This window comes from Mus pahari, chromosome 18 (assembly GCF_900095145.1).
Source record: "Mus pahari chromosome 18, PAHARI_EIJ_v1.1, whole genome shotgun sequence".
Lineage (NCBI taxonomy): Eukaryota > Metazoa > Chordata > Mammalia > Rodentia > Muridae > Mus > Mus pahari.
Window position 1 is genome coordinate 5026468 of NC_034607.1, and position 27588 is coordinate 5054055.

A 27588-nucleotide genomic window follows, 5' to 3' on the forward strand; every position below is an offset into this window, starting at 1 on the left:
GCAAATTGCTATGCTCCTTCTTATAGATGGGGAAATATTTTGTTCTTTTTAGTCACGTGCATAGGGAAGTGATGTAATCTATGATTATTAGTTCGTGGTTTAGGAGTCATTACAAATACTTGTTCTAACATAGGGTTGAAGGTTGAGAGCCTCGGTTCTCCTGGGTTTCATAATATCTGGTTTCCACCCACCTCTCTGGAAGAACTAGCCAGCAAAGGAGTGCCTCCCCCAACCCCCGCCACACTCCCTTTTCATCTTTCTGTCCATCAACATTAAGGACAATCGCAATGCAGGAGCTTTGGCTGTCAGACCTCTCTGCCAGGGCCTCCAGTTTACCCTTAGTCAAGAACTGCAGGTCTGGTCCGAGTGTGGATAATACAGGTTTATGCTCACACAGAGGTTTTCTTTCTTTATGCCCCCTCCTTTCTCCATCTACCTCAGTATATCTTCTGATGCCCCGATCTCTTGCTCCCCGCCATAAGCTGGCAAGTAGCCTACTGCTGGACCACCGGAGGCTCCCAGATCTAGCTCTTCTATCATATTTTTCTCCTAGAGCCCCTCTACCATCGGCTGCCCTCCTGACCCTTGCTTCTCCCTTCCCTTTCAAGGTCTGTTCCCCAGGCATATGACATCTTCCCTCCTTTTGCCAGGTCCAGATCTGTCTTCCTTCCTTTTTTTACAAACATCCTTTCTTCACCTTCATCCAGGCTCCTTGTCTTTGTGCCAGCTCCTCTGCTTTAGGCTTGGGTCTTATAACCCCCTACAGCCCCCCTCCTGTCTCCATCAGTCTAGCCTGTGGGTCCTTGCAGCTCTTAGTCCCCGCCTGCATACGTGATCGCCTATGTTCCCCTCCATCCTACCTCTACGCCCTCCCGCGCCGTGGGCGGTCTAGGGAGGGGCCGGGATCCGGGGCGGCTCCTGGGGCTCGGGTTGTGGGAGGCGCCCTCTCCGATCTCCCCCTCCCTTCCCCCCGCCCCGTCTTCCCCTGCACCCTCCTTCCTCCCTCCGCCCGAGAGCTTCCCCGGTCCCCGGCGCCGCCTCCTTCCCTCCCGGCACCGTGCTCTCGCGGCCGCTGTCGCCCCGGGGAAGGAGAGACGGGGGTGGGGTTTGCGGGTAGCGATCGAGAAGGGGAGAGACCCCGACCGGGCTAGAGCCTGGATTCCTGTGGAAGAAGCACAGGGGGAGGGGAAGCTGGAGGACCGGGAGGGAGAACGGGGAGCCGCGGCCGGGCCTGGGCCCTTGAGGCCCGGGGAGAGCCGCGGAGCGGGACCGGCCGCCGAGGTAAGAGCGGGGGCCTACGACCGGGACTTGGTGAGGAGGCCGGTGGACGCAGGGTAGGGCCGAGGGGTGCGTGGGGTTCGGGTGCGAGCAGCGAGTGATGGGGTAGCGGGACCCCTGAGCGTGGGTAAGCTGGGCTAGCGCTAGCCACAGGGGCTGCTGAGAGGAGGTGGAGTCCCGGGAGGGTGGGGGGCCGAGGGAGGCCGGAGGAGGGTGGGGACAGGCGCTCTCTCCTCCTCTCCCCCCAGCCCGTGCGGCTCCGCCCCCGCCTCCTCCGCGGGGCGCCCTCCGCGTCCCGAACCGCGCGGTCGGAGCCCGTGAGGTGCGCGGAGCGAGCCCAGTCCGTCGGCTGGCCCAGGCCGCTGCCGGCGGGCTCCTCCGTGCCCCTCATGGTTGCCTTTTCCTCAGATGCTGCTGCTGCTGCTGGTACCTCTCTTCCTCCGCCCCCTGGGCGCTGGCGGGGCGCAGACCCCCAACGCCACCTCGGAAGGTGCACCCATCTGCGGCGCCCCGGACCTCTTCCTTTTCCTGCACGTCTCCTTTACTCATCACTCTCGCGGCAGGACCTCCCCCCGCCCCCATCCCCGGCATCCTGGTCCGCAGCCACTTCACTACTCCTGACCTCCTTTCTGTCACTCCGCATCACCACCTGCACCCATTTCCTCTACCTCACGTTGCTACACTACACCGTTTTTCTGTGACCCCGAATTATCTTCTCAGCCCCACCTCCCTTTCCAGGCCCCACATTACTACAGCGCCCCCCTTCCGTGGTCCACCTTGTTGCTTTGATGGGCTTGTGTGGTCCTTGTTCAGTGGGTTTGTGTGGTCCTCACCGGTATTCTCCTTCAGCCCTGTCCCTCATTTAAACCACTGAACATTATAGCCCTTAGGATTTCTTCTTAGCTATTTGTCTCCATTATACTTCTCAACCGGTGGAGTCTCGCACCAGCTTTAGCCCTAACCCACGACGCTGGGTTCTGAAGCTTGGGGTTCTTAACTGTTCCCACTCCCACCTTCCAGTCGTGTGTCCCGTGTGCCCCTCCTTTTTTTGTCCCCCAGCCCCAACCCCACCATTGACCACGCCCTGCTCTTCCCCCTTCCACTGCGGCGCTGCCTTCCCGCTCCCACGGTTCCCCTGTGCCTCCCCATTCCCTCTCAGGTTGCCAGATTATACATCCGCCCTGGGAAGGTGGCATCAGGTACCGTGGCTTGACTCGCGACCAGGTGAAGGCCATCAACTTCCTGCCTGTGGACTATGAGATTGAATATGTGTGCCGGGGAGAGCGCGAGGTGGTGGGGCCCAAGGTGCGCAAGTGCCTGGCCAACGGCTCCTGGACAGATATGGACACACCCAGTCGCTGTGGTGAGTAGCCTGGGAAGCCACCTATCACCCCTGTCCCCCTTTCTTCAGGCCCTTCCATTCTCAGTTGCAGACGAATCTTAGTTGTTTTGCAAGTCAGCAATTTAAATCTAGTGGAACCAAATTCACAAATACGTTTAATGAATGAGTACTATGTAGGAGGAGGGGTGTTGCTGTGAGCAGCTAGTGGGAGGGAGCAAGCTAAGCAGCCAGCACATTCACTTCATCGTCTTCATTAGGATACTGATCATTGGATGAAATAACTTTGATTTTTCATCTGAGTTATCCTTTGAGGTTCATTAACGAGAGATTATTTTTTAAGTTATAAGACGATTTCATTACATTTTCTGACACCTTTGTCTCCAACTCAATGACCATATAAGCCAGTTTAGTAGTAGTATAGACCAGCCATAATAAGAAAAGCAAACCTGATCTTGCACCCAGATTGACATACATCCACACATTTCAAAGGCAGAAAACTACCCACTTTACTGCGCTGTGAGCAGTATCTGTTTTGCGTGCTTATAGCTCCATCTTGAGTTCCTACAATAGAAATGCTATTTTTTTTCTGATAGGAATGTGAATACTGGGGGGTGGGGAGGGCTGGGGAGAACGGGGTAGGGAGGCACAGACATTGCACACCCGACTTCCTGTGGAGCAGGATGCTTGTGAACCCAGACCCAAACCTAATTCTCTGTACTCCCTAGGGAAGGGATCCTCTACAACTTGCCTTTCTTCTTATTTTCCTGTCTCTCCACAGTCCGAATCTGCTCCAAGTCTTATTTGACCCTGGAAAATGGGAAGGTTTTCCTGACGGGTGGGGACCTCCCAGCTCTGGATGGAGCCCGGGTGGATTTCCGATGTGACCCCGACTTCCATCTGGTGGGCAGCTCCCGGAGCATCTGTAGTCAGGGCCAGTGGAGCACCCCCAAGCCCCACTGCCAGGGTGAGGGGAACAGCTGCCTGCCTGCAGCTGATGAGGGTGCCTGCCCTAGAATGGGAGTGGGGTGGGAGTGGGTAGGGGGAACGGATGGTTGCTATGAAGAATGTCGGGGAGGAGTTTGGGAAGATGCAGGTGAAGCCCATCTTTACACCACCCACCTGCCTCAGACTTGGTTCCATGGTCCTTTCTGTTGGGCCTCCCCCCACCCTCCTTTCCTTTAGTGTGTTCTTCCTGATTTCAAATCTTGGACCTTTTTTGTTTTTCCTTCATTAATCTCAACCCTGCCTCCCTCAGCTTCTTAAAGTTAAAAAACTGCTCTCCCCACCCCCTGGAAAGAACTACCCCTCTCTGTAGACTTAGAACATCCTGTGTATCACTCTTCTAGGACTGATCCTTTGCTATTCACTCTATAATGGAATTGCTGTAAATATTCAGAATTAAATCATACATTACATTTAGAAAAAGTCGGTGAGATATGGGATTGGAAACATGGAAAAAGCAAAAAAAAAAAAAAAAAATGGGGCAGAATGACCAGAACAGTGATAATTCAAGGGCAGATGGAAGAAGATTGAGTCTTGTGTATACTTTAACAACCTTGATCATTCCTTGAGGGAATAATTGATTGCTTTTGTGTTTGCTACCCCCTTGCTTGCCTCTTTGCTGTCTTTTCTGCAAACGTCTCCCTTTTCTGGGCACCCAAACTCTTGTATATATACTCTTCTCTCCTGGAATGAGGGTTCTTCATTTTGACTAAGTCCTTATTTTGAGCTCTTAAGACTGTGTGCAAATGCTAACCAACCTTTGGAGAACTTACTAAATTAAGGTATTTAAACAGCGCTTATTTAAAACCAACTGTTTTGTAATTTGTCTTCTTAAAGAGATCATAGATTTATATATACATATATAATATTCAAGCTCTACAAAACTCAGCTGCACCCCGACCCCTTTTACTTGCTGGCACAGATTCTGTTGTCCTTTGAATAATTGAAGAAAACACGAGTCCTGACCCCTAGCCCCGCCTTGCTCTTATCCTCAGGCACCCTTCCCTCAACGCAGTCTCCGCTCCGCATGAACAGGTGTGGGAGGGGGCTGGGGAATCAGGCCTGGGAAGCTGGGCGCCCCTGGTAACTCTTCTCTGATCCCCGTCTTTCCTGCTGCCAGTGAATCGAACGCCACACTCAGGTGAGATCAGAAACCCTTCCCGCGTGCACTGCCGTCCCCATCCCCTCACTCTTCACCCTCCACCAGCAGGATTTCTTTGCTTAGGTTGTGGGTGTCCTGTTACTCATGTCCCCCCACCCATTCTAGTTTGAGGCCGGGCCCTCCTCTCCTACCTGTTTCTTGCCGCCAAATCGCGGTTTTCCGCGGGTCGCGCTCCCTCCCACTTCCCTGTTTGGCCACGTTCCTCCGGGTCGCTCTCCTCTCGGACTCAGCTTTCTAGCGCGAAGCCCGGTAGGGGGCAGCCGCGCGCCGGAGGATCCCAGATCTCTCCTTCGTGGGGTTCCTTCAGACCTCGGGGACCTATTCCTGCCACCCCCTACCTAGATTTTACCTGCGAGGTTCCGTCGACACTATTCACCGGTCCCACTCATGCGAGCCTCGCATCCCCTGTAGACCCTTCCTCCCATCACCTTTCTTCCAGCCTTCCCTCAACTGCACTATCCTTCTAAGCAGCACTTCTCCATACCTTCTGCAAAGCCTTTCCCATCGCTCTCGCTCTTCCTATCCTTAGTTCCTCACTCCATCTCCCCATATCCCCCTTTCAGAACTGTCACCGGCCTCCCCTCCCCTCCCCACCCTCGCTTCCCCTCTTTGCTCTGTGGCTTATCCTCTCTCCTTTCAAATCCCTATCCTTTCCTCCAGTCTCCTTAGGCAGAGACCCCTCCCTTCCTTGCGCTCTCCCTCTTCTCCCCTCCCCTCCGGGCCTCGGCGCTGGCTCCTATCCCCGCCTCCAGCCCGTGACGTCAAGCCCCCCCCCACCAGCTCCTTTTCTCCCTCCTCCCTCTGTCGGTCGGTCAGTCGGCGAGGAGAGTCCGCGGTGGCGGGAGCGAACGTCTCCTGGCCCTAGGAAGCCCACGTCTCTGCTTTCCCCGGGCTCTGGCCCCTCCTCCCCAATGAGACCGGGGATGGAGTCGCCTCCCCGACGCCCTCCCAGAAGCCTTCCCCAGAAGAAGTGTCCCCCCTGAGCTGCCCCCGCCCCAAGGAGGCCGCCCCCGCCCCTCCTCGCCATGGGCCCGGGGGGACCCTGTACCCCGGTGGGGTGGCCGCTATCTCTTCTGCTGATGATGGCGGCTGGGGTGGCTCCGGTGTGGGCCTCTCACTCCCCTCATCTCCCGCGGCCTCACCCGAGGGTCCCCCCGCACCCCTCCTCAGAACGGCGTGCAGTATACATCGGGGCGCTGTTTCCCATGAGCGGGGGCTGGCCGGGGGGCCAGGCCTGCCAGCCCGCGGTGGAGATGGCGCTGGAGGACGTTAACAGCCGCAGAGACATCCTGCCGGACTACGAGCTCAAGCTTATCCACCACGATAGCAAGGTAGTCGGGGTGAGGGACAGGGTGCCCAGGGTGGTGGGAGGCGAGGGCTGTGAATCCTCTTTGGGATTGCGAAGCAGACCCCTCCCGAGGGTTGGAGACGCACAGGAGGTGCGGGAGCTTTGGGATATCTCAGTGGCTCTGAAGGCCGACTCTCTAGTAGGCAGTAGGAGATTCACAGAAGTGGTGGGGGTCTTAGGTGCTGATCCTCTGGAGTAAGCTATCCCTGGCCAGGGTTGGGGGCTGGAAGGGACGTCAGAGGTGGGCAGCTGGCTCAGGGGTTTACATTTGCCATGGTAACAAGGTAAATCTTGGCGTAGGTTGGGGCTGAAAGGAATATGGAGAAAAGGGGGAGGATTTAGAGAGGCAAGAGGGCTCTACTTTATCTGTCAAAACAAACAGCAAGGTAAGGCTGCCTGACTCTTCATCTCTATGTCTTAGAATGTGAGAATGTGGCCTACAGCTCCGGGAAAAACTAATAATGTTTAAGAGGTGGACTGAGGCACTGCGAGAGTGAGTGTATTGGGGGTTCATAAGGAACCCCTACAACAGCATTGGGGATGGAGAGTCAGTGTACAGGGAGATCAAAAAGAATGGATCAGGGAGGGGTTGGGGAGTTGGGTGGGGACAGTCAGAACCCTGGGCCTCCTGTGGAACTTGGGGGGGGGATGTCCTGATTTTAGCGTTTGGTTTTATTATGGCCTAGTGGATCTGAAAAGAGAGAAAACAAGATGTAGTTTTGGGAAGAGGAGAAGGTTGGTCGTGGTGAAGAAATTTTGGGGTTAGAGGATGGTCTATGGTGAGATTTCTTTGCCAAGTCTCTCTCTAAGTGGGAACTGACAGGACAGAAGTTTGGGTCCTTTCTGACATGTGGCTCCAGCAATTTGAGATTAGGAAAATTGTACAGGTGGGAGATTTGGCCATTTTATTCTTGGGGTGTGTGGAGCATTGATATGAACCTAAAAATAGACATGTGTCTCCAAAGGGGACAGAAATGAGCCTGCTGGCAGAACGCTAGGGGAAGGGGCTTGGGGGGGGGGAACCCAAAACAACAACATAAGTTCCCTTGGATTTTTGCCTTCTCTGTGGGTCCCAAACATCAGTGAACAAACACACCATTTGTTTAAAATACTAGTTTGAACTTAGTCAGGAATGGATTGCCAAGTAGTTTCTTCGTTTTCATCCACAGAGATCCTGCCTAAGGAGATGGCTGCATGCAGCTTACTCCAGGGTGCCTGTGGGAAGAGAGGCAGAGCACAAGGGAAAAAAAAAAAAATCACACGTGAGGGTAGGGAGGAAGGAAGAAGAGAGAGGGGTCATGATCTGGTTAGAGAGCAACATAGATCATTGTCTGTGAGGGGGAGATGGGAAGAGACCAGAGATGGGGCACTACAGGAAGATAAGGGAGGCTTGACTTGAGTTCAAATTCTTCCCCCATGACAAGTGATTCCCTAGAGGTGTTGGGGAGCAAATGAGGTGGGGGCAACTAACTAGAAGAAGGTAGACATGAAGGAGAGTCTATGGTGCAAAATAGGTCTCCATCCTTGGCCAGTGGTCAGTTAGGAACTTCATGGGTTGGGGTAAATGGTTGTGTGTGGGGTTTTCATTAGAACAGGTAGAGAAGAGATGAATCAGAAGTGGTGCACACATTAGGCCACATTAGGCCACACAGGTCCTGTTTTATGTAACTGAGTATCATTGTTCCTGCGAAATCCTTTCTTCAGACAAACAGTGGAGGGACACTTTCAGGACTTAGGAGAAGCTGGGGTCAGTATATGTTCTAAGTCAGGGAGGACCCACTAATGGTAATAAAAAAAAATAATAGTTGTAAAGATGCTAAGTAGGAAGCATGTTCCAAACCTACAGGTGAGCCCTGCCTTTGGCAGGGTGAAGAGCAGAGCAGGCAGCTGTGTTCAGAGTATGATTTTTTAATTTGTTTTGGGTTTTTGGGGGGTGCTCAGATTTTTCCAGCTCCTCCTGGCTCCCTGGGCTTCTTGTCTCCAGCTTCCCACAGTGTCTCAAATGTCAGGCCTCAGTGGGGAGCAAGCAGACTCCAGATACCTTCTTTATTTTCTTTCTAACCCCCTCTACCAAGTTCACCCTCTCCAGTCCCTTGTGCCTCCAATCTCTGTTCCTTCTGCTCTGACTCCCCACTGGCTGTCATTTCTTCTCCGCTTCTTTTGGGGGCTCCAGCAGCTTCTGAAATGTCATGCTTCAGCAGGAGGGGAACAGACAGTAGGGGACCTATGGCTGGCCCTTCCTCCCCCAATTTTCCCTCCTACCATTCTTTCCCTCTCTAAGCTTTCCTGTCTCATCTCTTTCAGGCACCTCCTATCATCTGGCTTGTGGAGAATTCCACTCTATATCTATTTATCTGGATCTCTTTTATTTTAGATTCTTCTGCACTCCCCCCTCCCCTTTATTTCCTAATGGACTCATCAAATGTCATGGCCCAGCAGGAAAGGACAGGGTGCAGAGCAGACACCCTACTGATCTTGTTCTTGTTCTCTGAAATTGAAGGTGAAAATTTCATTGAGGGAGCTGTCTAGGGATCTGCAGAGAATGTATTTGTATTTCCTGGGCAGATGTTCAGACCCTATAAACATGGGGTGAGGTGGGGTACAGAGATGACCAAAGATAGTGGGCTTAGGGTTGTTTGAGAATAAGAAGTGGGAGACAGTAGAGTATGTGTTAATATGGAAGGAAGGGCATGCAGTTTTGAGTAGGGCCAATGTGCCAGATGCAAGACAAGAAAAGGAAGCTTAAGGAAAAGACAAAACTAGAAACTTGACAGGAAGAAGAATGTGGTGCTGGCAGTGAGTAGTTAAAGGAAGGGCACTAGGTTGTCCAAGACACTAGGCAATGCAAGATGTATGTGTGTATGTGGGGTAATGGGAGCCAACCCTCATTTCCTCCTTCCTCCCTCAGTGCGACCCAGGGCAAGCCACCAAGTACTTGTACGAACTACTCTACAATGACCCCATCAAGATCATCCTCATGCCGGGCTGCAGCTCTGTCTCCACACTGGTAGCTGAGGCTGCCCGGATGTGGAACCTTATTGTGGTATGCAAGGCAGGGGGTCACTTCCTTTTGGGCTGGATTGAGTAGAAAGCTCATGGTTATGTTCTAGAGGACTCAGGAAAGGGACCACTGCCAGGACTCAGCCTACTAAGAACCTGAGCTGGTTGGCTTCCTGGTAGAATTTCTTGAAGGGCTGTGAGCATCCACAGATGTGTGTGTGTGTGTGTGTGTGTGTGTGTGTGTAAATCACTTTTCCCAGGACAAAGATGGGGAAGTTTGGAGATCTGAGAGAAAAATCAGGGCCAAGAAAGCGGTAAAAACACGGCTAGCATGCTCAGTTTGCACAGACACCTCCCATTCTTCTGCCTCAGCTCTCATATGGCTCCAGCTCACCAGCCTTGTCAAACCGACAGCGGTTTCCAACGTTCTTTCGGACACATCCATCCGCCACACTCCACAATCCCACCCGGGTGAAACTCTTTGAAAAGTGGGGCTGGAAGAAGATTGCCACCATCCAGCAGACCACCGAGGTCTTCACCTCAGTGAGTCCGGACGGGGGGTGGGGCACGAGGCTCCAGAGGCATCTGCTCTTGGGGGGAGGACTTGATGGTTTATCAAAAGAGAACACATTCCAAGTGGGCGAAGTGCTTGTTCTTTCTGTAGCCTGGGGAACACACGAATTTTTGTAATCCTCTCTATTGTTTCGATTTGTTCCCCCAGACAGATAGGACTCTGTTCTATGAAATTAGGTTTAATTCCAAGTTGAAACAAGAGGGGGTAAGAAGTAGGGTCTTAGGGAAGTAGTGGACTCCAGTGCCTTTAGGGGTAGAGGGTGAATGGCAGCTGAATATGGAGCGGCTACATGGAGTGGAAAAGAAGAGGGTAAAGGGGCAGGGAGACGGATAAGAGACAAATGACATGTATGTGGGTTTGGTAGTTCACCCGGAGAGATGCTTACAGTTTGAAGGACAGGGAGGTTTGCAGAAGCAGAGAGGAAATGGCCAGGCTCCACCCTGGAGAAAGTAGCCTGATTCTTCTCTTTGTTTCTCTTCTTTGAGTCTTCATTATTTTCAGTGGCCCTTTAATTTTCCCTTCTCACTTTCCCTCAGTGATTCAGTGCATTCTCCTGTGATCCTTTTGATTGTCTGCCCACTTGCCTCTTGAGTTGGCACCATTCTGTGTATTCCAGACCCTGCCCTGCTTTTTTTTCTGTTTTCTTTGTTTTCTTCTCAATGTCCAGAGAGGGGTAGATGGGGCAGTATCCCTGGATACAGATCTTGAGGAGGGGCTCACCATGCTCCTAAGACTGGAGGCGCTTTCCTTCATCCTCTCTTCCTGGGGTTTAGGGGCTCTTGGAATAAGGTTCAGATCCTACTCCTACACTGTGAATATTTGGTCAGTTCTTGGCCGCAAGCTCTGCTTTATACTCTTGATGTTTCTTATCCCCACCTAAGACACTGGATGACCTGGAGGAGCGAGTGAAAGAGGCCGGGATTGAGATCACTTTCCGACAGAGTTTCTTCTCAGATCCAGCTGTGCCTGTTAAAAACCTGAAGGTGGGAGAGCAGGGATGGTTGGCTCAGCCTGCCTCGGGGTTGGTGAGGGTGGTGGTCAGCAAGGTGGGAGAGCAGGCATGGTCAACTCAGCACCCCGAGGGATCAGCGTGGGTGGTGGTCGGCTGGAGAGGAAAACCTGGAAGAGGCAGTTGTTCATTCTGTGAGACAGCTCAGTCTCCTGGGAAGGTTTAGTTCCGTCTTCCAGTTGACATTTATCCACTGTCCATTCACTGAACATTTCTTTGCACTAAGCACTTGGAGCTGGGAAATCAACGCTTAGAAAGCACTGGCTTAACCCCTCAGGCACTTTTAGCATCCCTCAGGAGCTCTCTTTCTGTTTCTGTTTTATAGCGTCAAGATGCTCGAATCATCGTGGGACTTTTCTATGAGACTGAAGCCCGGAAAGTTTTTTGTGAGGTGGAGATGGAATCTGGACCAGGGAGGCAGGGCTGGATGGGCTCTCTACTGGGGGTTTTTCTCCTGGGTCCTCCTCACTGCATCTCTGCTCAAATGGATAGCAAATGACCTGAGGTGATAATGAATACCAGGCTTGTCTGTAGGACACACACGTGTGCACACACACATTCTCATTTTATTGCTTTGTGTTTTTGACTCTGTCTTTTCTGAGTGGTCAAAGGAGGCATTTTGTTGAGACTTTCCTATGACTCGAAATATATATATATATATATATATATATATATATATATATATATAAATTTTTAGATCAGCATACAAAATAGTGGATTTCAGTGAAGATTTTTTTTTTTAAAAAAAATTCTGCTCTTTGATTCTTAAGGGACTAAACAGTATGTAATGAGCTAACACTACTTGCCCCTGAACACAAACAAACCTCTAATGCTTCCCTCCCTACTTTGAATGCAGGTCTATAAGGAACGGCTCTTTGGGAAGAAGTATGTCTGGTTCCTCATCGGGTGGTATGCTGACAACTGGTTCAAAACCTATGACCCATCAATCAATTGTACAGTAGAAGAGATGACTGAGGCGGTGGAGGGCCACATCACCACGGAGATTGTCATGCTGAACCCTGCCAACACCCGAAGCATTTCCAACATGGTAAGGGAGCATCGAAGGGGAGGGGAGAGGAGGGGTGTTGAGGGTAGCAGGGGAGTCGGGGATGGGAAGGGGCCTGTATTCATCTTGAGCTTGTTTGCATCATGTTCTACCTGTGCTTGATTTCCTTGGGCAAGAGAGAAAAACTGTGGAGCATACAGTAGGCTTCTGATGAGCGGAAGGGCTGTTACCATGGAAACAAGGAGCAGTTGGTGAGAAGTCAAGTGAGGGAGTGAGGCGTTAATGGTAATATAGTCTTGTACATGAGGCACACTTTTCCCAGAGAGCTTCCCTTGGGCACTGATGTGTTCTTATTTATTGCTATTATTATTGTTGTTGTTACTATTATTTTTGTGTGTCTGACTTATGTTAGTACCTCAGAGGGTTGCTTAATATTCCCTTTCTTGTTTTTCTTTTTTTTTTGGAGACTATGTACCTCTGGATGCCTAGAACTGGCCATGTACACTAGGCTTTCGTCAAACTGACAGAAATCCTCCTTCCTCTACCTCCCTAGTGCTGGCATTAAAGGCATACGCTAGCATGCCTGGCTTAATATTCACTTTGTATCCAAGTGAAATTAATTTTTAGTAATTAGCTTTTTTTTTTTTTTAAAGAACTTTGGATGTACCCAAACTTTAGAAATCCTTTAGAAACAATCCCCGGCTTGTTTTCTATTGATAGGCACTTTGAAGGCACACTGTCACTGTCTTGATTTAGAGGACCAGGGTAGCCCTGTGTGTGGGGCGATGAATGAGAATGGGTGTGGATGTGTGAGGAAGAGATCCTTGCTGCACAGCACCACACCCACAGTGCAGGGACCTCTATAGTTCAGTAGGGTAACCTGTGTACTCCAGCTGTGAAAAATCAGCTTTCCGAGGGGTGAACTAATGGTGGTAATAATGGCTGATTTTTATGAGGAAAGTCAGGATATTTGGTGTATAATTTCTGGGTCTTAATAGCAATACTCTAAAATAGATTTGTTATTTTCATCTTATGAGCTAAAAAATTGGAACCAGGAAGGTTTAGTAACATGTCCTGGGTCATGCCTCTATCTCCTCGTGCCCTGTAGAGTTGAACTCCAATCTGCTCTGCCTTATCCCTTCCCATGGCAAAGCACAATGCCTGACCAGAGTCTTTACACCTTCATGTGCAAATACTGTTTTCAGATAATGGTGGTGTTTGATCAAAGCAGAAACGAGATTCGGGAATCTGCTTCTGGGAGTAGGTTGTTGTAAAAAGGAGGGCTGCCATGTGAATTCAGTTTATAAAGTGTGTTCTGCAATGTTCTAGCAGGATGCTTTCTTTCTTTCTTTCTTTCTTTCTTTCTTTCTTTCTTTCTTTCTTTCTTTCTTTCTTTCTTTCTTTCTTTCTTTCTTTCCTTTAGAAGGCGCTCTTTTCTCAAGAAAGCTGAAGGCCTTCTTGAGACCCCAGCTGAAAATGTCAGGTGGAAAACACTAGATTTTTTTTTTTTTTTTTTTAAATAGTGGAAAGAAGCAGCCTTTTCAGGTGATTAGGGAAGTTATAGGTGGATCACATGGCACCAAAAGAAGTGGATCAGAGTAAGAGTCAGACTGAAGGGTGGATTGGGCAGGACCATAGAGAAACAGCAGACTTGCCACCATCCCAGAAGGGTGGCCTCAGGTGTGCTTGGATCAGTTCCCAAACTCCCATCAGGGTCCCCTGGAAAATTAGGTTAGTGAACCCATTCCCTGGAGTTCCCTAGATCTGAGGTGTGGGACCTGAGGGTTTCATTTCTGGCAAATTCCTGAAGTTTGTGATGCTGCAGATCTGGTCGCCCATGAGAACTATAGGGAAGTGGTTTTCAACAGAGGTTGCAATGTCTGGAGGGTGAGGATGAGGGGGCCTCTAAATATCCTGCCATGCACACAGTTCAACCCCCAGCAATAAGACTTCCCTGATTAAGTAGTTCAACAGCATAGGAATTGAGAAACCCTGGTTTAGAGAAAGAATCTTAGGTACCATGTCTGGGGAAATGGAGGGTCTGAGATGATATATATCACACCCTACCTCCTCTACAAAGAAAGAAAGAGAGGGGGGAGGGAGGGAGGGAGGGAGAGAGAGAGAGAGAGAGAGAGAGAGAGAGAGAGAGAGAGAGAGAGAAAGAAAGAAAGAAAGAAAGAAAGAAAGAAAGAAAGAAAAGTATAACCATAATCTTTGCTGACTCAAAAGGGAAGAGTGGTTTTTCATGAGAGTGTTACTCCTCTTGGCTAACTGTACTGTCCTGAGTGAGCTGAGAATCTGAGGATAATATCATGCTGAGCAGACTAATCCCTTCCCAATATGGTGATTTTCTGATGTAATCTTTACTTTGAACTGAGGATTGGCTAGACCTGAAAGCTGAAGGCCCGACTGCTCAGAAACTGTTAGCTCTCTGCTGTCTGAGAGCTTCCAGCACAGAAGCAGCTCAGGGCAGTGCACAGTAAGCACAATGATGGATGCCAGACACCCTGGGCTGGAATCCCAGCATCACTACTGGCTGCAGGTAGTTACAGGACCCTGTGTCCTTGTTTCCTCATCTCAAAAATGGAGATCATCACAAAGCACATTCACTGAAATGTCTGAGGATTAAACACACTGACCTTTGTGCCTCGCACAAAGTAAGGACAATTTAAACGTAGCTGTCACCATGACCCCTACCACCACCACTCCAGTATCACCACCACCACCATCAGCCTCTTTTCTCTCCTCCTGTATAGAGGATGGTATTAATGAAACATTAGAACAAACAGCTTAAGAGGATTTCCTGACTTGATATGTATTTACTTGGAGTCTTATTCACTGAACACTGGGAATATGAGAAAAAAGTGAGCTAAGTTTTGTGTCTTTTTTTTTTTTTTTTTTTTTGTCGTCTTGGTTTTCATTTCATTTATTTTTAAGCATGCGTGAGTGTGTGTAATATATATATATATGGAGGTGCTTTGGAGGTGAGAGATATCAGATACCAAGGAACTGGAGTTTCATGGGCTCTTTACAATTCTGCACTCTGGACCATTGAACCATCTCCAGCCCACCTGCCTTTCTGTTTTGTTTTGTTTTGTTTTGTTTTGTGATGAGAGTCTTACTATGTAGCTTTGGTTAGCCTTGAGCTTAGCTATGTACACCAGAATTGTCTCGAATTTGAAAATCTATTGTTTTTGCCTACCTCCCGGGTTTGAGATTATAGGTGTGCACGATTATGGACTCCGCCACCCCAACCCTTCTCTCTGATGGTGGTCTTGCTGTGTTGACCAGGTTGATCTTGAACCTACAGACTCAGACTCACAACCCCACACCCCCTTTAGCCTCATAAGTAGCTTGGTTATGCTGCTACTGTTCTTCCTTTGAATTTGATATAGTGACAATGTGTTTGAGTAAATGGGACCTACAAGATGTAAGGTTTGGGGTCAGAATTACAGGCCTGAGCATTGGGAACAAAGACGAGGGTGCAACCAGGGAAACTCACAGAGAGAGAGTGTGTAATATACTTCATATGCAGCATTTTATGTGTTCTTACTTAATCCTTGCTGGAGCTCTTTAACACAGTATTATTCCCATTTTCAAGCTGAATAGTCAGTTTAGTGAGATTTAATGACTTGCTTGAGATTTCTTAGTAGGTAAGCGGTTTAATTAGAGTTAGAACCCATTCATCTACTTATCCATCCAGACTTTCTTTTTACTTGGAGATGTTATTGTTTTAGGATCACAGAAAAATTGAAAAGAAGTCCCAGAGTTCCCATAATTCCCCATACACACCTTCTCCATTATCAGGTTACACCACCACAGTAGAATACTTGTGAAAATTGATGATCTTTATCAACCAGCCATTGTCATTCAAAGCTTCTGGCTTATATTAGGACCAGCTGTTGGAGTTTTGCATTCCGTGGGTACACGTGGCATGTGTCTACCTTTACTGTGCCATGTGAAGTACAGACTTCCAGGGGCATTTATAGTATGCCCACTTCGAGTTGTGCTCAATGATAGGTACCAGTCCTCAAGAGAGGAATGGAGTTTATTCCTGTTCTAGTGTAGTTGAGCCCAGACCTTTGAGTTTCAAGGCCCAAGCTATTTCTGGAAAACTAAACAGAAAAATAAATGTCTTTAGGGCATGGGAACAAGGTTTAAGGATTTTTTTAAAATTTCATTTTATCCATTTATTTTATGTATGTGTTCACACCAAGGTGCACATGTGAAGGTCAGAAGTTAACCTTTGGGTGTTGGTTCTCTCCCTCCACTATGTGTGTACCAGAAATCCAACTCAGGCTTGGCAGTAAGTAGGTGCTTTTACATGCTGAATCATCTCACTGGCCAGGAACAAAGATTCTTCATTCGTGTATCATCTCTTCTTTGTTAGAGTGTGCCTGTGAATGTTCTAAACCCAAACAATGATCTGTGCAGTGATTCTGTGTCATACAAATGTTCTGCCAAGAAAAATTTAAATGTTTTCTTATCTGGTCAGGAAGGGAAGGTGTGTTATGTGGAAGGCAATTCTGAGAGGTTCAGGAATTCATTCATCCATGAGTAAGAAAGCCAAGCAGAGCTATTGTAAGCTATATGGCCAGTTCTCTTCATCCACGAAGGTTAAAGGGATTGCCATTCATTTTAGACTTCTTAGAAAAAAGATTGAGTGCAAGGAGGGGTGTGAATAGGACTGAATCTGGACCTCTACCATGTGAAGACGGCTTCCTGTGGCTGTCGCCAGTCCAAGGAGGCAGCCAACAGAAGTCATACCAGGCTATCGAGAAGTTAGCTCCCTAAAGAACAATCCTCCTGGTTGGCAGGCAGAGTGCAAAAGGCTGTGGTGTCGCCTTTTCTGGATCTTTCAAAATTGGAGGAGTTGTTAGCTCCTGGGTCACCTCTGCTGTAAGAGCCTGAGGGTTGGGAGAATGCCAGCTGCCTGCAATATCCGTCTCTTCCTTGGCTGGGTCTTGGCTTCGCTCGTTTGCCGTTCATTTCCCAGAGTGTTTATCCATCAGATTTCTCTGTTGTTTGTAGTTCTGAGCTAGCAGCTGTACACTCTTAAGACCATTGGACTCAGCTAATCCCCACTTTTAGTTTTGTAGCTTCCAACCCAAGATAGACACATGGGTATAGCTAACGATTTTGTCTGTACATATGGTCTACCCCACAACACGAACACAAACCATCCGCTCGAGTCACAGTGTCTGAGCCAGAACTGAGGCCTCTCCCCCTGCGCCCACGCACATTTCAATGCTCTCTCCTCTTGTTCTTCCTTCCAGACGTCACAGGAATTTGTGGAGAAACTAACCAAGAGGCTGAAAAGACACCCTGAGGAGACTGGAGGCTTCCAGGAGGCACCACTGGCCTATGATGCTATCTGGGCCTTGGCTTTGGCCTTGAACAAGACCTCTGGAGGAGGTGGCCGTTCGGGTGTGCGCCTGGAGGACTTTAACTACAACAACCAGACCATTACAGACCAAATCTACCGGGCCATGAACTCCTCCTCCTTTGAGGGTGTTTCTGTGAGTTACAGCAGCTTTTGTTGTGCACCCCACGAAAAGGGAGATGCCTGGGAGGTCCCTAGATACATTTTCTCAGTTATTTTTCTGTAAGAATCAGTAAAGCAGTCTTAGACTACAGAGGAGGGACCCCCCCAAACCAGAAAACCATACAAAATATGGCAGTGAAAAGAATCACTGTATTCTAGTGCTTTTCAAGCTTGGTCAAGGTGTTTACGGTTTAAAAAAAGATAACAACTTGAGAATTCATCTCCTCAGTCCTTTTAAAGTAAGGAAATTAGTGCCCGATAGGGTTTGGTGATTGCTGCTGACCCTCTCTCTGGGGACTCTCTGATTCAGATCTTAAGGCGAAGCTTCTTCTCCAAAGAATAGTGTTTCCAGAATCTAGGGTATGTGCATCTGGGGTGTGTCCTACATGCAGTGGATGCCATAAATAGCCTTCATTCAGAAGCTCAATTACATCAAAAAAACAGAAGGTTTCGGAGTCCCTGATGTTCTCTTTTTTTCCTGCTTTTATCCCCTCTGCCTTCCTCTACATGTTTCTCCTCAGGGCCATGTGGTCTTTGATGCCAGCGGCTCCCGGATGGCATGGACGCTTATCGAGCAGCTACAGGGTGAGCCCGGGTGTGAGGGGGCGGAGGGAGGGGCAGGAGGGGACTGGCAGGGGTTGGGCTGAGTGCTCCCTTGGAAGAACAGTGATGAGCCTCAACAAGATTGCCTGGCACATTTTTGCCTATCTTGCATTGTGTTCATCAGGCTTTTAAATGCTGATAAAAAGAACATGGGTAGGACCTTTGCAGTGATGCTGTTCTTTCAAAGGGGCATGCAGGTTAATAAAAACAGCTGTTCTTTCTTCCCAGTGGCTTTAGTTTTAGTCCCAGAAGTTGCCTGCCTGAGGCTGGGTTGAAAGGTGAAGAGCTGTCCAAAAAGTGTGTCCAAAAAGATCAAGGAAAGCTGGCCCCGGAAAGCAGGCTTCTTTTAAAAGGAATCCACTCAGTTCCTTGCTATGTGAGAACAGCATCCCAGTCTAACTGGCCTTTCTAGGTAGCGTTCCCTGTAACTTAGTTCTGAGGAGTCTGCAGAGCTACTGGGAGTTAATCCTCCACCTGACTTAGCCTCTTGTGGTGTGGCCAAGAGACCCATTTTTTTAGCCTCTGTGAAATGTTTCTTTCTCCCTCCCCTCCCCCCACCAACATCTGCCACGAAATCCTCTCAGTTCTCTTTGTATATGGGACAAGTGAGGCTGGGCTTCAGCCAGGGTGAAGTGGGTGTGAGTTGGCGTTTGCAAGGAAAGTTGTATTAACTGTGGCCATTCTGCAAAGAGACACCTTAGGAGTCTCTTTTTTTTACTGACTTGTACTTTAAGAGGCAGATGTATCTTCTCCAAGGCATTAGAACCCAAGCCAAAGGGAGAGAGGGTTCTAAAATTAAAGCCACGGGGGGTGGGGGAAGAGGGGGGCGGATCCTGCAATTCTGTCCATCATAAGAGGGAGAACAGGCAGAAATTGTTTAAAGCTTTGGAAGCGAGAGACGTGTTGCTGGGAGAGGTGTGAGGCAGTAGAATATGTGGTAGACGTGCCAAGGCGCCTTCCGCTGTGGAAAGCCTTACATGCTTAAGGGTTATATTACTTATTCATATATACATACATACATATTTATTTATTCATATACATGTACTGCTTATTCATGTATACTTACTGCCTTGGGAACTACCTTGTATTGCTGTGGATTTAGGTTGCCTACCCAGGTGACTTGGGTCCTTATAGCATCCTTGAGTTGCTTATTATATATTATTATATGCAACCATGGAGAGCAACCTTGAGGGTAATGGAAGCTTGAGAATGTCTTCTCCTTACCCATGGCAACTCCTGTCCTCTGCCCAGGTGGCAGCTACAAGAAGATCGGCTACTACGACAGCACCAAGGATGATCTTTCCTGGTCCAAAACAGACAAGTGGATCGGTGAGTTCTTCTTCAGTGCTTCTGAATTGTCATTGTCAGACATCTGAATGAGAAAAGGTGCTTTTAGGTGGAAATGGAAGGTGGGTTAGGGCAGAGATTGGGAGTGAGCATGGCCCCCAAGAAGGGAGGAGAGGTGAGTTGGGTGAAGCTGGAGCAGGCCAGGGGTTACCCTCTTTTTAATAGTGCTCTGCTTCAGTGGGTGGGAATTAAAGGTATCAGAAGCCAAGAGAAATGAAAGCTGCCATCCAGCCTTGATATGCAAGAACCAGGGTCTTCAGGTCCCTATCAGAAAAGTAGGTGCCTAACTGCAGGACAGAAGACAGGATTTCATGCAGTTTTTATTGGCTCTTTTGGGCTTTTTTGTTTTGTTTTCTTTTCCCTCACATTTTATGCATTTGTTTGTGTACATGTGGAAGTCAGGGGATAACTCAAAAGAGGCCTCTCCTACTACCCTGTGGGTCCTGGGACTTGAACTCAGATCATCGGGCTTGGAAGCAAGAACCTTTATGCCCTGGGCCATCTCTCCAGCTTTTGTTCTTTGTTTTTGGTGTTTTGTTTTGTTCCCACCCCTACCCCTGCCCTATTTTTTGAATCAAGGCTTCATCCTATAGCTCAAGTTAGGCTTGAACTCGTTATGTCACCCAGGCTCATCTTGAAGTCAGGGTGATCTTCCTGCTTTAGCATATCAAGTGTTGGGATTTCAGGTATAAGCCACCATGCCTGACTTACATTTCAGGGTTTTTGTTTGTTTGTTTGTTTTTTGATTTTTTTTTTTTTTTTTGAGAATCTCACTATGTACCTTTAACTGACCCAGAATTTGTGATGTAAACTAGGCCTGCCTCCAGCTCACAGAGATCCACCTACCTCTCTCTTCCTTCTAAATGCTGGGATTAAAGGTGTATGCGCACCTGTCCTACCATGCTCTTTTTAAACATTTATTTATTTATTTATTTATTTGTTTGTTTATTTATTTATGAGTGCTCTGTGGGCATATATGGTGCATGCCAGAAGAGGGCATCAGATCTCATTATAGATGGTTGTACACCACCATGCGGTTGCTGGGAATTGAACTTAGGGCCTCTGGAAGAGCATCCAGTGCTCTTAACCCTCTTAGCCAGAAATGGACACCAGAATCCCTGGAACTAGAATTGCAGATGGTTGTGACCTACCATGTGGGTGCTGGGAACTGAACTCAGGTCCTCTAGAAGAACAGAGTGTTCTTAACTAGTGAGCCATCTCCCCCAAGCCCTGTTTTATTTTGAGACAGATTCTTTTTTGTTTGTTTGTTTTTTGAGACAGGGTTTCTCTGTATAGCCCTGGCTGTCCTGGAACTCACTCTGTAGACCAGGCTGGCCTCGAACTCAGAAATCCGCCTGCCTCTGCATCCCAAGTGCTGGGATTAAAGGCGTGCACCACCACCGCCCGGCATTGAGATAGATTCTTACTTTGTATACCAAACTGACCTCAAAGTTGTCAATCTTGCCTTAGTCTCCCAAGTGTTATCTCCATCACTGTGTGAGCTAACATATCTAGGCTTTTCTTCTTCTTTTTTTAAAAAAAATTATTTATTTATTTTTGTAGCTTGAATTTAGGCCAGTGTTCTGTACAGTTATAAATGCTGCATGGCCTAAATTGGCTTTTTAATTTTTTTAAAAAAGCTGAGCAAATTGAAATTAAGTAGGTGTTTTGCTTCTCCCCCACCCCAACCTCCTTACAAATGTGAGTTTCCTCTTAATAGTAACTGGAAAACAGTTTTGGGGAACACATCCCTGATAGGACTGTTCTGTCTTTTGGTAGAGGCTAGAAGACCACGCTGGATACTCTTCTGGTTTTCTGCCTCTGTAATTGTCTTTTGCATCTTTTTGTGGAGTGATTGATGACCTTATAGGGTTATTTCATCTGTTCCCTTCTTTTGTCCCTTATTTTCCATTGCCATAAGGCAGAGAAACAACAAGAACAAGCAATAAAAAATGGCCATGGTGGCTCACACTTTGAATCCCAGCATACAGGAGGCAGAGGTAGGAGGATCTCTGAGTTTGAGGCCAACCTGTCCAGGCAAATTTAGCTGAGAGAGAGAGAGAGAGAGAGAGAGAGAGAGAGAGAGAGAGAGAAGACACAGAGGGCTTTATGGAGAAACACTGTCTCCAAAAATAAAACAAAACAACAAACAAACAATCCCCCCAAACAAAACAAAACAAAGCAAGCCAACCCAACAAAGAAAACCAATACAAAACAAATAACCCCCAAAGGAACAAGCAGTCAAAGACTGAGCCCCTCTTTGACACAGACCCCATTGTCTTATTTCTACTCATTTCTCAAGGTCCTTAGTGTCCTTATCTGCCCACCACAGCCCCTCAGTGTGTTGAGGGCCTCGGGTCTTCAGCCCACACCGACTCCCTTCCTCAGCAGCTTGCCTCTCGCCACTTTCTCCTATCCTGCCTTGATGCCACGTCCTCCCTCCTTTTTCTTCCCTCCTCCTCCCCTGTGCCATGCAGGAGGGTCTCCCCCAGCTGACCAGACCTTGGTCATCAAGACATTCCGTTTCCTGTCACAGAAACTCTTTATCTCCGTCTCAGTTCTCTCCAGCCTGGGCATTGTTCTTGCTGTTGTCTGTCTGTCCTTTAACATCTACAACTCCCACGTTCGGTAAGTTTCTCTTCTGACTTGATCCCTGGCCTGGCTGACTCTCCAAATACTGGCCATACTCTCTGAAGGTTGTAAGGCCTCTCAAGGCCATGTGTCATAGAGAGTTGTGTGATGACTCACCAGAAACGTAAGGGGCATGAGGCAAGATCCCCTACCCTTGCTTCAAAGCGGTCAGCTAGAAAAAACAAAAACATTCCAGTAGGGCCTTATGCTGCAGAAGCCCTGAGCTTCCCTAGGTCCAGCCCTCCGCCCAGCAGTGTTCTTATTCTGAGTGTTCTTTCTGCTGGTCCCCAGCCTGTCTCCTTTTTCTGCCCTGGAGATAGGGTCATGCTATTGATGGCATTTCTGTAGAGCCGAGGCTCCCTGGAGGAGATGGGGTAATTCTGCTCTTTCTCCCACCCTCTCCGCCTCTGCCCTAGTTATATCCAGAACTCCCAGCCCAACCTGAACAATCTGACTGCTGTGGGCTGCTCACTGGCACTAGCTGCTGTCTTCCCCCTTGGGCTGGATGGTTACCACATAGGGAGAAGCCAGTTCCCATTTGTCTGCCAGGTGAGTAGATGGTGGGCCAATTGCAGAATATGGCTTTCCTAGCCCTCTCAGGAGCACCTTCCCTATCTCTTCTCTTTTCCTGACTAGTGTCTCCTTTCCTGCCTCCTAGTATCACCCTCTGGTCTCTCTCTGGCTCTGGCTCTGGCTCTAGCTCTGGCTCTTCTTTCTGGGTGCCAGACCTATTCCATTCTACAGTTCCCTGGCTGTTTGCAAGGTTGCTAGGCATGCCTTGGAGAGGAGAGGGGTGACTTACAGAAGACAAAGAAAGGGATCTGCATACAGAACCTGCGAACAATGATGACTTGTCTGTGGTGTATGAGCTGAGAAACAAAACTGTGGGCTTTCCCGTGGGATCCTTGATTGGAGTTTAAAATGTTGAAGGCAGAATCTAAGCACATAGAGTTTGGGTAAGGGACATAGCATCTCAGGGAGGAGGCCTCTGGGACTGGACTCATGGAGTTTCTGGGACTATGAGGAAAGGCTGGCTTCAGTGATGTTTGAATGTTTCTCTCCTATATGAAGCATCCATCCTTTCCCTGGTTCTTCCCACTGGCTCCTTCTCTTCACTGCATTTCGGTCCTGATCATACACTGTGCACACAACACGTGCACACATATGTGCCCTCACATCTTCAGGAAGTGTCTGTTCCTAGTGGGATCGGCATGCAGCAGGAGAGAGAGAGACAACTAGCTGCAGTGTGACTGTAGAAAATGCTGTGGACACAGAGAAGGGAAGTGGCTCACTGTCCACGTTTGAGTGAGTCTCGGGAAGGAGATGGCCTTGGTGCATCGAAGGATGCAGGAGATCTGAAAGAGGGTAGGAAAGGGAGACTGAGTAGTTCAGCATAGCTAGGTGGGGCCCAGGGTCAGTGAGGGGCTGGGAGGTGATGGAACATGCTGTGTCACATTCAAAGGCATGCAGGTGGTAATTGTAGGTGCTAGATTAGATCAGTAGGGTTTAGCAAGAATACTCCGGTGCTGTAGCAGTAGTAGAGATAGATGGGAGGAATGGGTGAATTCAGACCCCTTCCCTCCCTCCTCTCTCTTCCCTTCCCCTCCCCTCCTCTCCATTCTCCGCTTGCTATATCCTGCTTGCTTTTTTTCATCTGATCATTATTCCCATTGCATCCTGTAGTTCCATCCACTGTGGCCTCAGTCCAACTTACTTCCAGTGTCCTTTCTCCCCTTCTAGGCCCGCCTTTGGCTCTTGGGCTTAGGCTTTAGTTTGGGCTATGGCTCTATGTTCACCAAGATCTGGTGGGTCCACACAGTCTTCACAAAGAAGGAGGAGAAGAAGGAATGGAGGAAGGTGAGCTACTTCCCAGATGCAGCCTTTGATCATGGGCACAGAGAAGACCTCCTTCTGACCTGTCTTCTCTGGCTGTCTACTCAGACCCTAGAGCCTTGGAAACTGTATGCCACTGTAGGCCTGCTGGTGGGCATGGATATCCTGACTCTTGCCATCTGGCAGATTGTGGACCCCTTGCACCGAACCATCGAGGTATCTATCACTCGAGGAGTTACTGGGGTCAGGAAACTAGGTAGGGCTCACCAGCTTAGCATTTCCAGGGCTGTGTGTGCTCCTGAAGGAAATGTGTAGTGGTGCATACTTTTAATTCCAGCATGCTTTCAATCCCAACACTCGGGTGGCAGGGCAGACAGATTTGTGTGAATTTGAGGCTAGCCTGGTCTACATGATGAGTTCCAGGCCTGCCAGGGCTACATAGTGAGACACTGCCTTTAAAAAGAAAAGGAAGCTACTCTATCCTATATATTAGGGCTGCTTCTGTTTTTGCCAGATGAAGCCTTATCAGACGCTTCTAGGTTTATCTAAGGAAGGGAAGTCACATCTGGGAGGATGTGTACAGTTCCGGAGCCTTGGGGAAAGTGGGAGCAAGCCCTTCTAGTGTGTTCAGGAGAATGACCCCAGGCCTGGAGTAGGATCTGGCACAGTACTGAGTCTCATAGGGAAGACAGGCAGAGGTGGTGGTTCAGGAGCTGGGTAAGAATACAGTCATTCATCCTGTTCCTTTTTCTCCCTTAGACTTTTGCCAAGGAAGAACCAAAGGAAGACATTGATGTCTCCATTCTGCCCCAGCTGGAGCACTGCAGCTCCAAGAAGATGAATACATGGCTCGGTGTGTGGGATGTGGGTGGGAGGTAGGGGAGGGAGGAGGCATAAGCAAGAGAAAAGGGTAACAGCAGCAGGCCAGGGGAGAAGGACCACTCAGAGGAGACAGTTTCAGTGCCTTTCTCACTACACTAAACTCTTCCAAGAATAGGAGAGCTTTGGTCTTTTTGCTGTGAGTAGTGATGTTCAGCAGAGGGCCAGTGTGGGCGGGTGACTCACCCATCTGTGACTGGTCAGCTCCTAAAAGTAAGTGACCAAGTTGTGAGGTCGTGGGCTTAGCCTCCCTTCAGCCTGACCAACATTCATCCGATCTACAAATCCACCTGGTGAACTAAAACCCCTAGCCTGTGCTGCATGTTGCTGCCTGGAGGGAATGGGTTGAGATACTGGGTAGTATCCATTGGATCATTTCTAGCTGCTCCATAGGAAGCCACAGAGGGTCTGGAATGGAAATGGGGTGTGGCTTTCTTTACACAGAGGAGCTACAAAGAGCAGTAGTAAGCAAAGGGGAAAGAGAGGAAAGAGAGGAAGAGGATTTGAGTTGGGGGTGTGACGGTCCTTGTTACCCCTGGAACCCTTTCCTGCTCTCCTAGGCATTTTCTATGGTTACAAGGGGCTGCTGCTGCTGCTGGGAATCTTTCTTGCTTATGAGACCAAAAGTGTGTCCACTGAAAAGATCAATGACCACAGGGCTGTGGGCATGGCTATCTACAATGTTGCGGTAAGCTTTCTTGAGACCTGGCGTTGGCCCTGGAAATGGGCCATGGTACGGGTAAGGTGACAGAACTAGAAGACTCAGAAAATTAGATCTGAGATTGTTTTGTGTAGGAGTCATAAAAACCCTGACTAATTTATAAATTCATTTTTAAAAAGATGTATTGATTTTCTCTATATGGATGCACTGTAGCTGTCTTCAGACACATCCAAAGAGGGTACCAAATCACCGTACAGATGGCCGTGAGCTGGGAATTTAACTCAGGTCCTTTGGAAGAGCAGTTAGTTCTCTTAACGGCTGAGCCATTTCGCCAGCCTCCTAAAGTCATTTTTTTTTTTTTTTAAATGACTTTCTCGAGGAGACGTGAGCAAATCTTGTGATTGATTGACTTTCACCTGGCTCCCTCTTCCTTTGAGGAAGGAATGCTTGAATTCAGAGGACATGACTACAGCAGTTTAGAAAGCACACTACATTGGGGTCTGGGGTGATGGGTTCTGATGATTACAAGACAATTTAGAACCCACATCAGAAAAACTAGGTGTAGTGACATGTGATTGGTAAGCCCAGCTCTGATAAGATGCCGACGTGTAGAACCTTAGTTCTCAGTGACCAGACAGCTTCCAGCTAGTGAGGGACCCTGTATGAAAACACCAAAATGGAACAGAAATGAAAGCTGAGGTTTTCCTCTAGCCTCTGTATACATGTGTACTGCCATGCATGTGCACACATATATATGATATAACAAGTAATGGGAGGCGGGGAAGCTTTTTAAAAAAGCCCACCATGTATCATTTTGTGACAACCTGGTGAAGCTGTCTCAAGGACAGACTGAATGCAGAAATCCTCAGGGAGGGAGGCATTGATCTAGAGCTGAGAGCTGGTTTGGTACTTTAATCTCTGATTTTTTTTTTTTTTTTTGCTATTTAAAGTTGAGGATTTGCGGAGTGTTCATCACAAGTCTGTTTTTACTAACTCTTGAGGGCAAAAAAACCCTGCCTCTCACTTGAACCACACATAGCTCTGAGTTTCCCAAATGCTGTCTTCCCAGGTCCTGTGTCTCATCACCGCTCCCGTCACCATGATCCTTTCCAGCCAGCAGGATGCAGCCTTCGCCTTTGCCTCTCTGGCTATTGTGTTCTCTTCCTACATTACTCTGGTTGTGCTCTTCGTGCCCAAGGTGAGGTCTGGCTCTCCCCACGGGCTCCCTAGACAGAAGCAGGACTTCAACTCTGTCCTTAACTTTGTCCCAGCCAGTCTTTTGGTTTTTCATTACTCTTTATTGACTGCTCACTTACACAGCCCCTGATCAGCCACCCCATGCCCAAACGTTTATCCACAGATGCGCAGGTTGATCACCCGAGGGGAATGGCAGTCTGAAGCACAGGACACGATGAAAACAGGATCATCCACCAACAACAACGAGGAAGAGAAGTCCCGACTGTTGGAGAAGGAAAACCGTGAATTGGAAAAGATCATCGCCGAGGTGGGTGGTGACAACCAGGGGCAGGTGTCTCAGGGTGGATTGTCTGTAGCTGAGCCTTAGGTACAGGTTCAAGTGTCGGTGATTTACCGAGGGTCTCCTAAAGCCTGCAGAGGAACAGGAGAGGGAAAGGGGAAGGGTTGAGTTTCAGTTGTGGTAGCCCGAGGAGAGGGAGGAGGCTCTGGAGATTTCAGCCCTTCTGAGGCAAAAGAGCAGTCCTTGGCAGTAGTTAGGGGGAGGCCATTGTGAGCCATTCATTGCCCACAGTGTTACTGTGTCCATGCTGAAGTTAGGGACCGTGCAGTGCTGGGAGGGGGTGGGGAATGGCCTTCCAACTCGTCTGACGTAATCTTTATTTATTCTTTCTCTTTTCTTTTATAAATCACTTATTTTCTCCATCCATCCTCTCGGCACTGTTACGTTCTGTGGCTTCCTTTGTTCTTCCCTCGATTCACATTTTAATTTCCTTTCTTACTTGTACATCTCGTTTCAATGTCTCTCCCTCCCTTTTCCTCCTCCCATACCACATCACCCTCCTCCCACACTCCCAATTGTGTTTCTTCCTCCAGAAAGAGGAGCGTGTCTCTGAACTGCGCCATCAGCTCCAGTCTCGGCAGCAGCTCCGCTCCCGGCGCCACCCCCCAACACCCCCAGACCCCTCTGGGGGCCTTCCCAGGGGACCCTCAGAGCCCCCTGACCGGCTTAGCTGTGATGGGAGTCGAGTACATTTGCTTTACAAGTGAGGGGTTATCGAGAAGGATGAGACCTGCAGGGGAGGAAAAGGGTGTGGGGAGTGGGTGGGGAACTGGGAGGAGGGTGGAGAACACACTCCAATCACCCTGTTAGAAATACATGTCATTCTGTGCA

The 27588-nt window shown here is 48.7% G+C and overlaps 1 protein-coding gene across 1 annotated transcript; it reads left to right on the forward strand.

The window, feature by feature from the left end:
- The first annotated feature begins 897 nt into the window (after positions 1-897).
- On the forward strand, positions 898-27588 carry Gabbr1 (gamma-aminobutyric acid type B receptor subunit 1). Its single transcript, XM_021218208.2, has 23 exons — positions 898-1281; positions 1687-1768; positions 2438-2641; positions 3399-3584; positions 4743-4763; positions 5955-6115; positions 9041-9175; positions 9505-9675; positions 10588-10689; positions 11041-11106; positions 11572-11763; positions 16998-17240; positions 17788-17851; positions 19121-19198; positions 21694-21844; positions 22264-22396; positions 23588-23704; positions 23789-23896; positions 24440-24533; positions 25120-25247; positions 26290-26418; positions 26581-26724; positions 27291-27588. Exons 2-23 carry the CDS (start codon positions 1687-1689, stop codon positions 27462-27464), a joined length of 2883 nt encoding a protein of 960 aa, XP_021073867.1. The 5' UTR covers positions 898-1281; the 3' UTR covers positions 27465-27588.